The 13,308-nt window shown below is 33.8% G+C and overlaps 1 protein-coding gene across 1 annotated transcript; it reads left to right on the top strand.

Moving 5' to 3' along the window:
* The first annotated feature begins 4,927 nt into the window (after positions 1-4,927).
* Positions 4,928-12,253, top strand: LOC125818070 (uncharacterized). Its single transcript, XM_049497590.1, has 7 exons — positions 4,928-5,066; positions 5,176-5,292; positions 8,004-8,477; positions 9,067-9,206; positions 9,362-9,482; positions 9,847-9,987; positions 11,914-12,253. Exons 1-7 carry the CDS (start codon positions 4,992-4,994, stop codon positions 11,992-11,994), a joined length of 1,149 nt encoding a protein of 382 aa, XP_049353547.1. The 5' UTR covers positions 4,928-4,991; the 3' UTR covers positions 11,995-12,253.
* The last annotated feature ends 1,055 nt before the right edge of the window (positions 12,254-13,308 follow it).

Below are 13,308 nucleotides of genomic sequence, written 5' to 3'. Positions count from 1 at the left end.
TTGCTGCCTTTTGAGGTGAGTTTTTCTCACTTGCAACATTAGACGTTTCCTTGTTTTTCCAGAAAGAGGAAAACCTTTCTCCTTCCTTGGAGTTGTCTGCAGCTAAAACTTTGTTTCTTAAATCTTAATGCCACCACTATATCCCAGCTATGTGCTGATGAGACGCGATCCGTTGTTTATGTGTTGGTTTGGCTCCTATGATGGGTAACTGTCACACGCGGAGGTGTGAGGCTACTTTTGGAGAAATGTTTTTGAGATTATTTTTCTGTTTTTGGGGTTGCCTGTCAATTCTAACCCTATGGCATTAAGTTTTAGATTTTTTTCTATCACCGGAGCTAGGATTCCGATGAGGCAGATAATTGTCTTGACAATTTTATCCAGTTTGTTGTTGTTGTTCTTCTTCTTCTCTAAGGGAATGCTTTGAAGATAAGTTCTTTCTATGTTTCATTTTAGATCTTGTTGATGTTTTCGTTTTCAAACTCAATGTGAACATCAGCAACATTCTCATCTTCTTCATCCAAATTAGCAATACCTTCATTGAGCCTAGTGTTCTCTGGCAGCTCTTCGTATGCCTTCGAAAACCTTGTCTCTCCCTTCCCCTCTCCATCTCTCTCTCTCTTTTTCCTTTTTCTGCTACGTTATTGATATCGGATAGCCATTAAGGGGGTGTTTGTGAAGGCATAATTACACCAATTAGATGCATATATGCACAGATACACTAGAACATCAAAGATATATTCATATATCAGTGATTTTGGAAATTGATTCTTTAATCCTAACTAAGGTTCTTAATGGCATTTGAAAGGTACCTTGGGTGATAGTCAGTGAAGTACAAAGGATAAAACATATAATGTTGTCATTAGCTGATGTAGTAAGAGTGGGACACACATTTAGGCAAGGCAATCAACTTGTTGATTTTATAACTAATCAAGCTTTCTATTTTGGAAGTAGTAATTAATCATATCAGATATATAATTCAAAACAAGATCTACCAACATAAGCTAAAACTATATTGAAAATGGAGAAGGCCCAAATTCCTAATCTATGAATTAGAAGATTTCAAAATAAAGATTTTAGGGCAATAAATTAATTCATCACACTAGTAATCAGAAGCTACACTAGCAATTTACCTTTGTCTCAATACAAAATTCTTGTTGACTAGCCATCCTTGATCTCCTACATAGTGGTATTAGCTAAAACTCAATATGTGGGGAAGAAATATTGAGGATGGTTTATTATTCATGAGAAATCGACTTAAAATTCAATTTCTTTAGATTTGTGATTGGGGATACTAAGATCAACAAGAGAACTTATCAGACACAGTTTGAGGTGATTTTTTTTTATTGGAATCAGAGTTCATGTCATTTGTGAGAGTTTGAAATGTCTCTAGTGGATTTTATCCAAGTTCTTTCAGTTTCTCCGGATGTTCCTGATTGAAATTTAGTGTCTCTTCCCTTCTGTGAGATCGCCATGGCCAACATTACAGACGAGTGAAATTCAGACAAAACTGAAAGAGGCGTTTATTTCAATGTTGGTCCACTGACTTTTGTTTAGTTGATCTATTTTGTTTCCTTTTTATTTGTTCGTTTTGGGTCGGGTCATTCGATTAGGCCTAATTTGTAAATATTGATTGAATTTATTTGAATAAATGGGCATCAACCCTTTCTTAATAATTTTTTTTAAAAATACATCAGTGCGCTCTCAAAATCAGTATGTAACTATGCAAAGATACACATGCACAGAGAAAGTAACACAAACAAATTAAAATGAAGAGAGTAATATATATGTTTTTTTAAAACAACAAAAACTATTTTATTTTTGGGGTTGCCTGTAAATTCTAAGCCTATGGCATTAAGATCGACTTAAGTATCGGGCAGGTTATGCAAGTCATGTACTAATACATTAGTATCTTTCATGGGGGTTGAACAAGACCAAATGGTGTCTTCTTTGTTGTCTTTAACACATTTGTTATTGGTGGTGTTTTCTCCTTACAACTCGAACTAGCATGCATACTCATTCTTTTGATCGGTGTTGACAATGGAATAGTTACCTTCACTTTTCCTTTATCATTATTGTTTGTCTTATGAGTTGAAGGTTTTGAAGTGAAATCATCCTCATCTTTGTCGCCATCTTTTTTAGAAGCATTCTCAGAAATCACATCATTTTTCGCTGAAAGCTGATAAAATGTAATCTCCTCAAGTGAAGGATGAATGTTCTGATATTTTAACTGTACACAAAACATTAGTACTTAATAATTATATTGAAAGATAACATTATGTATAAGAATAAGCTAATTGAATAATGAAAAGATAAATTACTGAATTGCCGTTATCACTGAACAATCCTTCCACGAGGAATTCATAATGTGGTCCACTGTTTCTGGTCCTCTAATTAATCAGTCTGGAAATACGATTGGTCTTCTTTTCAGCAAATTTTGGATCAACAACAGAACAACATTCATATAGCCAAACTTACATAGCAAGAGGCATACCAACAATTCTGTAGTATTGTTTCATCGCATCCATTTTTTTTGTTATACTCTTGACCAACTTCAAAAAATCATTTTTTCCCTACAGATATTCATGGTATCAACCGCTCTCAACTAGATCAAATTATATCCTTGAAATTGATGAGCTTTTCTTCTCACTAGAATAGATGAACATACTGAAAAAATAAAAAAATGCAAATTTAATAGCATCATCATCATTCCCCTCACCCCATACCTTTTTCTTATACTTACTGATCAACTTTGCCTTTTTTATAGTACTTTTATCCTCAAAGTACTGCTCGATAATTCTGTTCGGCTCGCTTGTGTCGAATAAGAAATCATCTTCATCAGCGAAGTAGTTCAATCCAGTAATGATGGAAAATTCTTTAATAACAAAACAGAGTGTGGTATGATTCATACGAATCAACAGTTCGTCTGAGAACTGTCCACCAATTCACAAACCATGAAGCACCTAAAGAATTGTGCTTGCACCTGACACTCATGCATTTTGATATACACCCCAAAACATGTATCCTTGAATAGATTGAACTAGGTCGGTGTAAGCTTCCCCTTCAAATCAGTAACTATATTATGGTTTGCATGTACCTGCATATGCGGGGGTTCAATCAGGTGATCTAACACATAAAATTTGATTTCTTGCATAGAGAAAATACCATAATATGAAACTACACTTACATTAACTTACATTACATTAATTACTACTTAAAACTAATCAAAATTTTAAGACTTTGGTAATAGTCAAATACAAATCTAAAACATAAAATTTGATTCTATGCATACAGAAAATACAACATATTCAAATAAAAGTGACAGTAACACAAAATGCAATTGAAGTATCCAAAGTTTGAAAATTATCCAAGTATTCAAATATTCTAAAAAAAAAAGAAACTAATCTTACATTTAATTACCAATTACATTAACAGCTTACGTTTTCAAATACAACTAACAATAACCCGATATATAGTAAAAGTATTCAATGTGTATAAGTATTCCATAGTATAGTAATTTGAAAAGTATTTATTCTATTATAAACTTTCTTGTTCAACTTACACAACATTCATATGAATACAAACAATTGTCTACCATACATTGAATACACCAAACATATAATTAGTTGAACAATATAAAATATTGATGTATAAATGTATAAAAGAGAGCCCAATTGACGATGACACCTAACACAATAGAAGTAACAAGTGAATACGTATTCTACAATATATAAATTTGAAAATAATATATACATGCCTCAATTTCTTCATCCTAGTCTTCTTGTATAACTTTTTTACCATTGCTACTAGAAGCAACATTTTTTACTTTTCGTCTCTTGTCAAGAATGTTTTTCTCTTTTGTTAGAACTTCTTTTCTCTTGATGTTATTTTCCCGTTCAATTCTATCTTCCTGTTCAAATTATAGAATATTTACATAAATATGACAATTGTTTAACATACATTGAATGCAAAGAATTAAGATATTTGTCTAACCACTATTAGTATTGAACAACCCATTCAAATATGACATTGAAATCGATACACTACAATTGCATATGTATGTAAGTATTCTACTATGTGAAAATTGAAAAATTTGCATACCTCAATTTCTTCTTCATGTTCATTAACTACATTTTTCACTCCTACCAGAAACAACATTGTTGACTTTTCTCCTCTTGTTTTGAACCATCTTTCCTCTTGAAAGAATCAACCCTTTCTGATTCATCATTCAGATTCAAAGTTATGGGGTAATTTTGAAACTTAGATCGCTTCTCTATCTCCATCGCGGCAATAGAGCCTAAAAGTTGTACTTTCATTTGAGTGATACACAAATCAAATGAAGGTATTTCTTCCAAACATTTATCGGAATAATGTGTACCTCTTGTGATCCTCTTAGAAGTAGTGATTTCCACTATTGTAATGGTGAAAACAATCTTCAACTTCAACCCTAAAAAGATAGTAGAAACGTATATAGGACCTTCAATGAAAAAAAAGAAAAAAAATGGAATTAGAAGATACCTGATGAATCTAAATCACAAATAACCTTCGAAAATCAAGCAAAAATCGTTGATTATAAGGATTTTAGGGAGAAAGAGCCAAGGATTGTTAGGAGAATAACGAGAGATATAATGATTTTGGGGGATAATGAAAGAAAAGATTTGAAAGTGGGAACTAAGGAAGAGTGAAATTGTAAAAAGAGGAAAAAAATCCTAGTATTTGTTATTTAATAATTAAATATATCCATAAAAATTCAATAAAATATATTAATTTAATATATAATGAAGTTTGCCATTTTATATAATTTTTCATTTTTATACGCTCTATCGAACCACGATTATGTTCAAAAACATTAATTGGGCCTTTTCTCTTATAATGGGCTTTGATCCGTTTCCTCTCTAAATAAAAATTCAAAAATACCTCATAGTATAATATTCTTCCTTTCTCTAGAGTCCCTCTTCACCCCAACTGCAGCCACTGTTTTGCTCTCGTTTTCAATGGCTACAGACAACAAATCAAAGCAAAAAACGAAGAGTAACAACAAGAATAGGCAACGATATCGTCCAAACAATGTTAGCCTCCTTAATCATTTTCTTTTTTCTTGATCAATAGATGTAAAAAAACTGTCTTTTTTGACAAGTTAATTGGTAACTAACTATGGTTTTTTGTTGCATAAAATAGAAATCAGTGAAGAAAGGTGGATACCCTTTACGTCCAGGAGTTCAAGGGTTTTATATAACATGTGATGGTGGAAGGGAACGACAAGCCTCTCAAGAAGCTGTTAATGTTATCGACTCTGTATGTATAGTTTTAAAGTTGCTTTCTTTTTTGATAAAAATAAAATTGGGGGTGCAGTAAATGGGGAGGGAATTACGAGTTGGGGAGTCAAACTCTTTAGGTAGCTACTAAGACTAAGAATCCCCTTTAAAGTTGCTTTGTTTATGCTTATCTTGAAATTATTGTGTGTTTACTACTTTAATGTGTCTTGAAGATATTCATTTCTGCATTCACTAGTTAAGTATGTTTACTTCATTTACTTTCTTCCATTCCAGTCTTTCTGTTTTGCTTATGAGGGTTAATTTGACTAATTTTCAAACATAATTAAGACGTGGTGATTTATGTTGTTCAGAAATGAATCTAGAGCATACTTTGTCTTCTTGTTTTTCCATCTTTTCCTTTAGCCTAGGGTCTATCGGAAACAACCCCTCTACCTCTCGAGGTAGGGGTAAGGTTTGTGTATACTCTACCCTCCCCCGACCCCACTTGTTGTAGAAATGAAATTTAGATATCTATGGAATATTAGAAGTTGATATTTTACTTGATTGAACATCACAGTTCCCTCCTTTATGGACAAAGTACAAGTAACTAGATTGAGAAAGACGTTTGTTTTTATCTCCGATTCGAATTTAGTTTCTGCAAACATTTCTATTAATTCTAAACAAGTTATAATTAGTCTTGCAAAAACCGATGCCCAAAATGTGATATCCAGAAAAATCATTGTGTTTGTTGCTATTGGTAGCGACTCCAGAAGCAGCATCAGATCTAAGTTTCACAAAGGGGTTCAGTTGAATCCCCTTTCATCAAAATTTAGATGGTGCAAATAGGGCAGGATTCACCAAACATCTTTTTTTGTATATATATAAATTTTTGAATCCCCTTGACATTACAGAAGTTTTAAATGTAGTAAAGGTGGTTCAAAAATTGCTTTATGTCCTAAGTATGGCATTCTTGCACTTCTTTTGAATCCCCTTGTTAGAAATTCTGGCTCTTTCACTGTCTAAAAGGATAAAAGGATATTGTGGTTCTTGGTGATCATCCAATTCAGGTTTCGTACCTTTCAAAGTTATCAGGTTGAATTCCTCCCAGGAGATCCAAGTGTCCAAGTTAGATATTGCGTGAAATTTTCCATGTCTCTGCAATTTTATGAGAAAATGACAAAAATGGCCCCTGATGTTTGAGATAGGTTTGAAGTAGTCTTTTAAACATATGTATCTCTGAGCAGTTTTCGTCATTTAAGTTTCTCAGAAGTCAGCATTTTCAGTTTTTAATCAAATATTTAACAACTTTGATTGTTGTACTTAATGAGAGCTACTTGGAGTTTTTTTTTTGGTTGCAGTTTCTGGTATTTTTGGTCTATTTTGTTGTTTCTGGTGCAATTTTGAGGCGCAAGTTCTGTTTTTTTGGTTCGTCTCTGGTATCTTGTGCAATTATTTGGTGTTGCAATTTTTGAGATTTGATGGACTGGTTTCTAATCAAATTTTTGTTTTCATAGTTCCCGTTAAATCTACCAACTAAAGTTTGTTAATTGTTTTGGTGATAAAAAGTGTCAATTTGACAAACTTAAGGACCAAAGTTCCTCAGGTGTACATTAAGAGACTATTTTAAACCTACCCGAAAACATAAGGGATCATTTTTTCATTTTCTCGCAATTCTACTTCTGCTCTATAATGAATTTTTGACATCATAATGGTCCAATGTCTTCCAAATCTTTAACGTTTTGTCTGTACAGCATATTTTTTGATAACTAAGGTAGTTTTATATATCAGCATCAAAGAGTATGTTGTCATGTACTAAGAGAACATGCAAAGAAGTTCTTACAGGTTGTGTAAAGAACTAATAAAGTCAATCATGGCCTCAACATCGAAATTTGCTATGTTGCTCCAAAAAGAAAGCAATGAAACCACATTTTACCCAAACAAATCAAGGATGAAGATGTCTAACCTATTTTTCCATACCATGTAGTATATTTTTTCCTTTTGCTCAACTTATTTCCTGTAAAAGTTGATTCCATATTTCTGACTTTACAAGCAAGGAAGTGTCACTTTGAACCAAAATAAGTATCACTTTGAACCTGTTTAAAGGCTCTTGGTGAACGTGTATAGTATGGACATCACTGTAAAGTTGTATTTGTCCATATTTCTTTAGCTCGTCGTGGTCAAACAAGTAGTTAGTTTTATTCATGCATGTCCTCAAATAAGTGCTTAGTTGAAAATTGTAAGCTGACAATTATCTCAGACAAAGATCAAATACAGACTCAGCTGTGAATCTTGAGTAAGAAAGAATGGACAAAGTTAGTTTTTGTGTAATGATGATTACTTCCTTGGACTTCAATAAGTTGCCATGGTTCCATGTCTGTTAGGAAGACGAGTTTCAATTCCTGGAACACCAGAAAGGACAAGCACATAAGGTAGTCTAGGAAGAGTCTAAAAACACACTTCTGTACTGGACATTTTTGTTCATGAGACTTCCTATACTCTTTCTATTATCTAAAGGATGTCAAATCAGAGAATTCATCAATCAAGAATTAAAAGCTGTAAAAGAAATTGGGTTCAATGTATTTTTGGCCTCTTTAGTATGAGTTCTGAAGCCTTTGCTCAGATTTTAAGCTTGGCTGATGTATGATTCGTGGAGAAGTCTTAAAACAGAGAGATTGCTTTCTTGTTTTATTGATTGGTTTACTGTTGATTGTGATGTGACCCATGATTTTCTTCTTCTTAAATTTTGTGTAGTTTTATGAAGAGCTGGTGCAGGGAACAAATTCAAACTTAGGACAGGTAGAATTATCAGAAAAACCTGTAAACAAAAAGACTGTTTTCAAATATTCTGATTCTTCTAGTAGTGATGATGAAGATGGAGAAAATGGGAATGACGAGGACCAGACCAAGGAGGAGACTTTAAAAATTGAGCAACATCAAGAGAAAATTGATGATGAGATTGACAGCTTAAAAACTGGTGAATCCGGGCCTGAAAACAAGGATAACACCTCTACTGATGAACTGATACAAGAAAATACTGAGAATAAGGAGGAGCTAGAGAATACTCTTGAACAGAAAGATATTGAAGTTGGGGAGCCACCTGCAAAGAAACAATGTGTGGAAAAAGAAGCAGCAGAAGCTGGACATATTGCAATTGGTAAGACAGAGGAGAAATCTATTGATAGACTAATTGATGCTGAGCTTGCTGAGTTGGGAGACAAAAGCAAGGTAAGTGGATATACTTTTTTCTTATTGTTTCAAGTAAGCTGCAGGCCTACAACTGTAATTCCTATGCTATGTAAGTCTATTACTATGACTTAGCTTCTTTGTGTGTGTATCTGTGTCATTTTCTGCTTATCCTTGGTAGTTCATGTTAGATGTTTGTTAGGGCCAGGCCATCTCTGTTTGAGCACAATGGAATGCAATGCCTTTATAATCTCTCACTGAAAGGGGCTGGGATTGTTTTCCTCTCCTTTGATTTTGTGGTTGACATGGTCTTATTTACTGGAATAAAGTTCTCTCTCTCTCTCTCTATCTGAATACCCTTGTACTAAAACTTTTGTACAAAACTGTACTATCTTAGTGCTGATATATCTTTTGCAATAATCCTACTATCATTTATCTTCTCAAAAAAGAGAGACTCTTTTTGCCCTGACTTTGTGTTGTTTCTCATTTGATTTTATCTCAAGACTAAAAGCACCAACTCTGGCAGATATAACTGTCTGAGCCAGTTAACATAGTGTTTGATTCAATATAATTCTTCGTAATTTGTCTCAGCATATATCTTTGTAACATGTTGCTTTCTTTCTGCCAACAGAGGCGTTTTAGCTATCTAGACTCAGGTTGCAATGGTGTTGTGTTTGTTCACATGAGCAAGAAAGATGGAGATCCCAACCCTAAGGAAATCGTTCAACATATGCTGTCCTCACTTGCCTTGAGAAAGAAACATGTATCAAGGTTCTTTCATCTGCTTAAGATTTATTCGTAGATCTCTGCAAGTATATTTACTTTTTGAGTTTATTCCATATATATTCTAAATGTGGAATATGCCATATGCCATATAGGCTACTTTTTCTTATCTCTATTACTCAAGAATGTCATACCTTCAACAGGTTCATATTGCGAGTGTTACCAGTTGAAGTAACATGTTATGCATCAGAGGAGGAAATTGGAAAAGCAATAACGCCTCTCATTACAAAATACCTACCTGCTGAAAGCGACACTCCAAAGAGGGTATTATTTATACCTCCTGGACCATTATTTTCACTGTGAAGTCTCTTCTCTTGCCATTAATTGAAAATCTTTGTCTAATGTTTGACACGTATACCTGGAAATGATATTGAAACTTTACAATTACTGCCTTTGTGGATGTGTTATGCATTTAGAAGAGACCTTGCACTTAATTGATCCTGAACCTTTCAGCTGCACAATGACTATTCTTTAGATATTGGAGTTCCGTTTTCAATGTTTTTCTGATATATAAGTGTCAGAGATGTGAATATAGGATGGAAATATGTGGTGGACATTTATGTTGCAGTTAACTTGCTATTTTTGTCAGGGTAAATCAAGCTTCTAGCCTAATTAATTTTTCTCACAGTTTGCAGTGCTTTATGAATCCCGAGCAAATACTGGAATCAATAAGATGAAAATCATTGATGCTGTGGCTAAATCTGTTCCTTCACCTCACAAAGTTGATCTTAGCAACCCTGAAATAAACATAGTGGTTCAAATAGTCAAGGTACATATCATTGCTTATAAATGTGCTCTATTGTTTTTTGAATTTCTCTGCCATACAGTTACTCAGGTTCTGAGTGCCCTGGATTGGTCAGAATTTTCACTTTCATCTTCTCTTTTTGTTGGTATGCAAAGTAGTGTTGTCAAATGTGCGCTTGAGCCCTGAAGCGAGGCTCAAAATGTGTTGAGCACTTCGCCTCGCTGAATGTGGGCTTCAGTGTTGTCATCAAGGTTCTAAGGCATACTTCTTTCTTGCCAATGGGCCTCTTCTGCAGAGGCAACACTAAACAATTGATATTTCACTTCATTTTTTTATTTTTTCAATTTCTTTGTTCATATGTTTGTCATCCATGCTTATGATTGTTAGTCTTGGACTAAACTATATTTGTATTTTTCTCCCTTTGCACCTTTTTTCATTGAAGCCCATGCTTTAGCTACGCTTTGTGCTTAAAGCCCCAATGGACCCCTTTTTTTTGCACTTTTTGCTTTTGATAATACTGATGCAAAGCATTATGCAAAAGACATTCTACTTGTCTGCTCAGAGCAAAAGAGGAAGAAACTGTCAAAGAGAATCTATACTCGGTATATCCCCCAAGAGAGTTTAGTTCGACTTTGTGCAATTGAGCGATGTGCTTGAGAGCTAGATTTTACTCTCTTCCCAAGGTTCATGTGTTCCATGATTTGGGCAGTGTCTGGAGTGTGTACTAACCATCGTCCTTTCCTGTAATGAAGTCCTCAATGAAACCTGTTTTACTTTAGTCATTACCATAGCCATTTCAGATGGAGAGAACAGCATAATTCACATTCCAGCAGTAACATTATACATCACTCATTATGTGGTTATTCTGTTCATTGATCCTGTAGCACATGCGGAACCTATTAGCAAGGTCCAAATTCAGAAATGCTAAGATTAATTCATATCAAGAATCTTTATTAGGAGATAATTGGATATGTCATTAGAACATAATGGGAAGCTAGCAATGCAGGAATGGCAATAACATTCCTGGGAAGCTAGCAATGCAGGAATGGCAGTAACATTTTGAGAATATATGCAGCTAGTAACAAGGTAGCCTCGTGCAGTTTAACAAATAGTCTCCTTTGTCACTATTTATTTGTCAAGTTTGGAATGTTTCCAACAGAATTTGATCCAGATATTTTCTTCTAGGTTTTTTTTTGAGATGGTAACATATATTATTATATATCGGTGTGAAGGCTACACCGAGAGCCATCTTTACATTCTCAAAAAGAGCAAAAACCATCCTTGTTCTACTCACAAAGATTCTAGAAGTTATAAAATTGATTCTATATCTTCAGTGAATTCCTCTTTATACCAAAAATAGCATGAAAGGAGGCAATTTAACTCGATTTTGTGGATTGAGTTGCTAGAGTCTTTTCAACTGTAGTACTTTGATGTTAGAATCAGATTGTTCCAACTTCCAATACTAATTTACAATTTTTTATCCACTTGCATTTAGAATTTATGGAACTTAACTCTTACCTTAATAGTTGTGCCCAAACAAAATAAAGGAAAACCCGCAGCAGTAAGCTTATGCCATGCAATGGAGTCAGGTGAAGGGCTGGATCACATTTACTTTATGTAATCTTAAGTTGTATGTCTGTAAGAGACCGTTTCCATGGCTTCAACCCCAGGACCACATTGGGTCCATTATGCTCAAACAAAAATGAGACTCCAAAATTAGGATGGAGGGAGCATGTTTGAAAGAACCCTACCATTTAGGGCTTTTCTGCTGTTTCTTTTAAGGACCTGAATCAAATGTGCAGCAGTTTAGGACTCAGTTTTGGTTTAGTTCATTAATGTGAGGTGTGGGTTCAAAGAAATCCTTCGCGAGACCTTGTTTAAACTGATTTGTCTTTTTTGTTTGCATCTCACCATCAATCGTCTGATATTTATTTTCTCCATATTTTGCAGACTGTCTGCTTGCTTGGAGTTGTTGAAAAGTACAAGGAGTTGTCCAAGTATAACTTGAGGCAGCTTACCTCTAAAAACTAATTCTACCGAGACATCATACAGAGTTCAGTTAAAGCATCGGGATCGAAGAGAACTCTGCTGGATGCTTTAAGATCTGCTATGTCTGATATAGTTTTTAAACTCCTTAGAGAACCCTCTGAAGGTGGTTTTCAATGATCATGTTTTAGGTTAGGTTTATATAATGTTTTAGGTTAGTTTTAAATTTTACTGGAAACTTTATGTTAAAGATTTGATCATGTTTTCAGCTCAACTTCTTGCAGTAATTAGCACAGTTTAACTTTGTGTTTGTTGCCTTTGCTCTATTGCTTTTGTTTTCATGTTTCCAAATGACTAGTGACAATATAGTTGAATTAATGAATTCTCTGCACTGTATCTTAAGCCAACATAGCTTGCCCCAAGGTGGCAAATCCAACAGATTCTGCATAATATAAGTGAAGTTAAATTTTATCTTTTTTATTATATATATAAAGATGTGACAGTCTCTGAAATCAGTAAACCAATTTTCTTTTTTTCTCCTTTTCATCTTACATTTCCTCTATTTGCATTAAATTTAAATACCTGAAAAATTGTGTCTTTTACAAGGAAAGAATGTCAAATTTAAGGATGGTCTTTACATGAGGAGTTTTCAATGTTTTTACGGAATGGACTGTCAGATTAGTACTTCTAACAACCATTTGAAATTTAAGTTCTGAAGTTTTCTATTATCATGATATTACAATTATTTTATCATATGATTATGAAACCCTTGCTCTCGATAAAAACAATAATTATATATTTTTTTAAATATTTTGAAAGTAGTTGATAGTGTTATATTAATGTAGTTTGCAAACATAAAGTTTATCGAAGAGTGTTGTGTGCGACATCTTGGACTATACATGCGATGATACGAACTTTTGCTGTAATATATTTCTACCCTACATTTTCTCACCTCTTTCCACTCAATTTTTTTTTATTAAATATGTTTTCTCTTCTTTCCAAAAGGAAAGTGAAACAATTGCACTAATGAAAATAATGAATGCACCTAAAATTGCCACAAATAATTTTGTCGGATATGGCTAATGAAATGGTAGGAGGAGTTATTTGAAAAAATACGATAATTTATTTTTAGCAGAAAGTTATGAGGAAAACAAATGAAATTGACTTGGTTATTGAGTGGTTAGTGGGTGAACAAATAGGAAAGAAGGGGAAAAAAGGAATGAATGAGATTTAATTCCATATACGGTCACTCAACTAACAATCATTTAACTTTATTTCATGACACAAATTCACCAATTTTTCGTTTGTATTAACCCATGGATCTAGCGCCCAGAGAACCCAATTTTTTTTCTTAAAAAA

The sequence above is a fragment of the Solanum verrucosum genome, unplaced genomic scaffold (assembly GCF_900185275.1).
Source record: "Solanum verrucosum unplaced genomic scaffold, falcon-dt-bn FXZP01000253.1, whole genome shotgun sequence".
Taxonomy (NCBI): domain Eukaryota; kingdom Viridiplantae; phylum Streptophyta; class Magnoliopsida; order Solanales; family Solanaceae; genus Solanum; species Solanum verrucosum.
The sequence above is the reverse complement of the archived record's forward strand: the minus strand, read 5'-3'. Positions and strand labels throughout refer to the sequence as shown.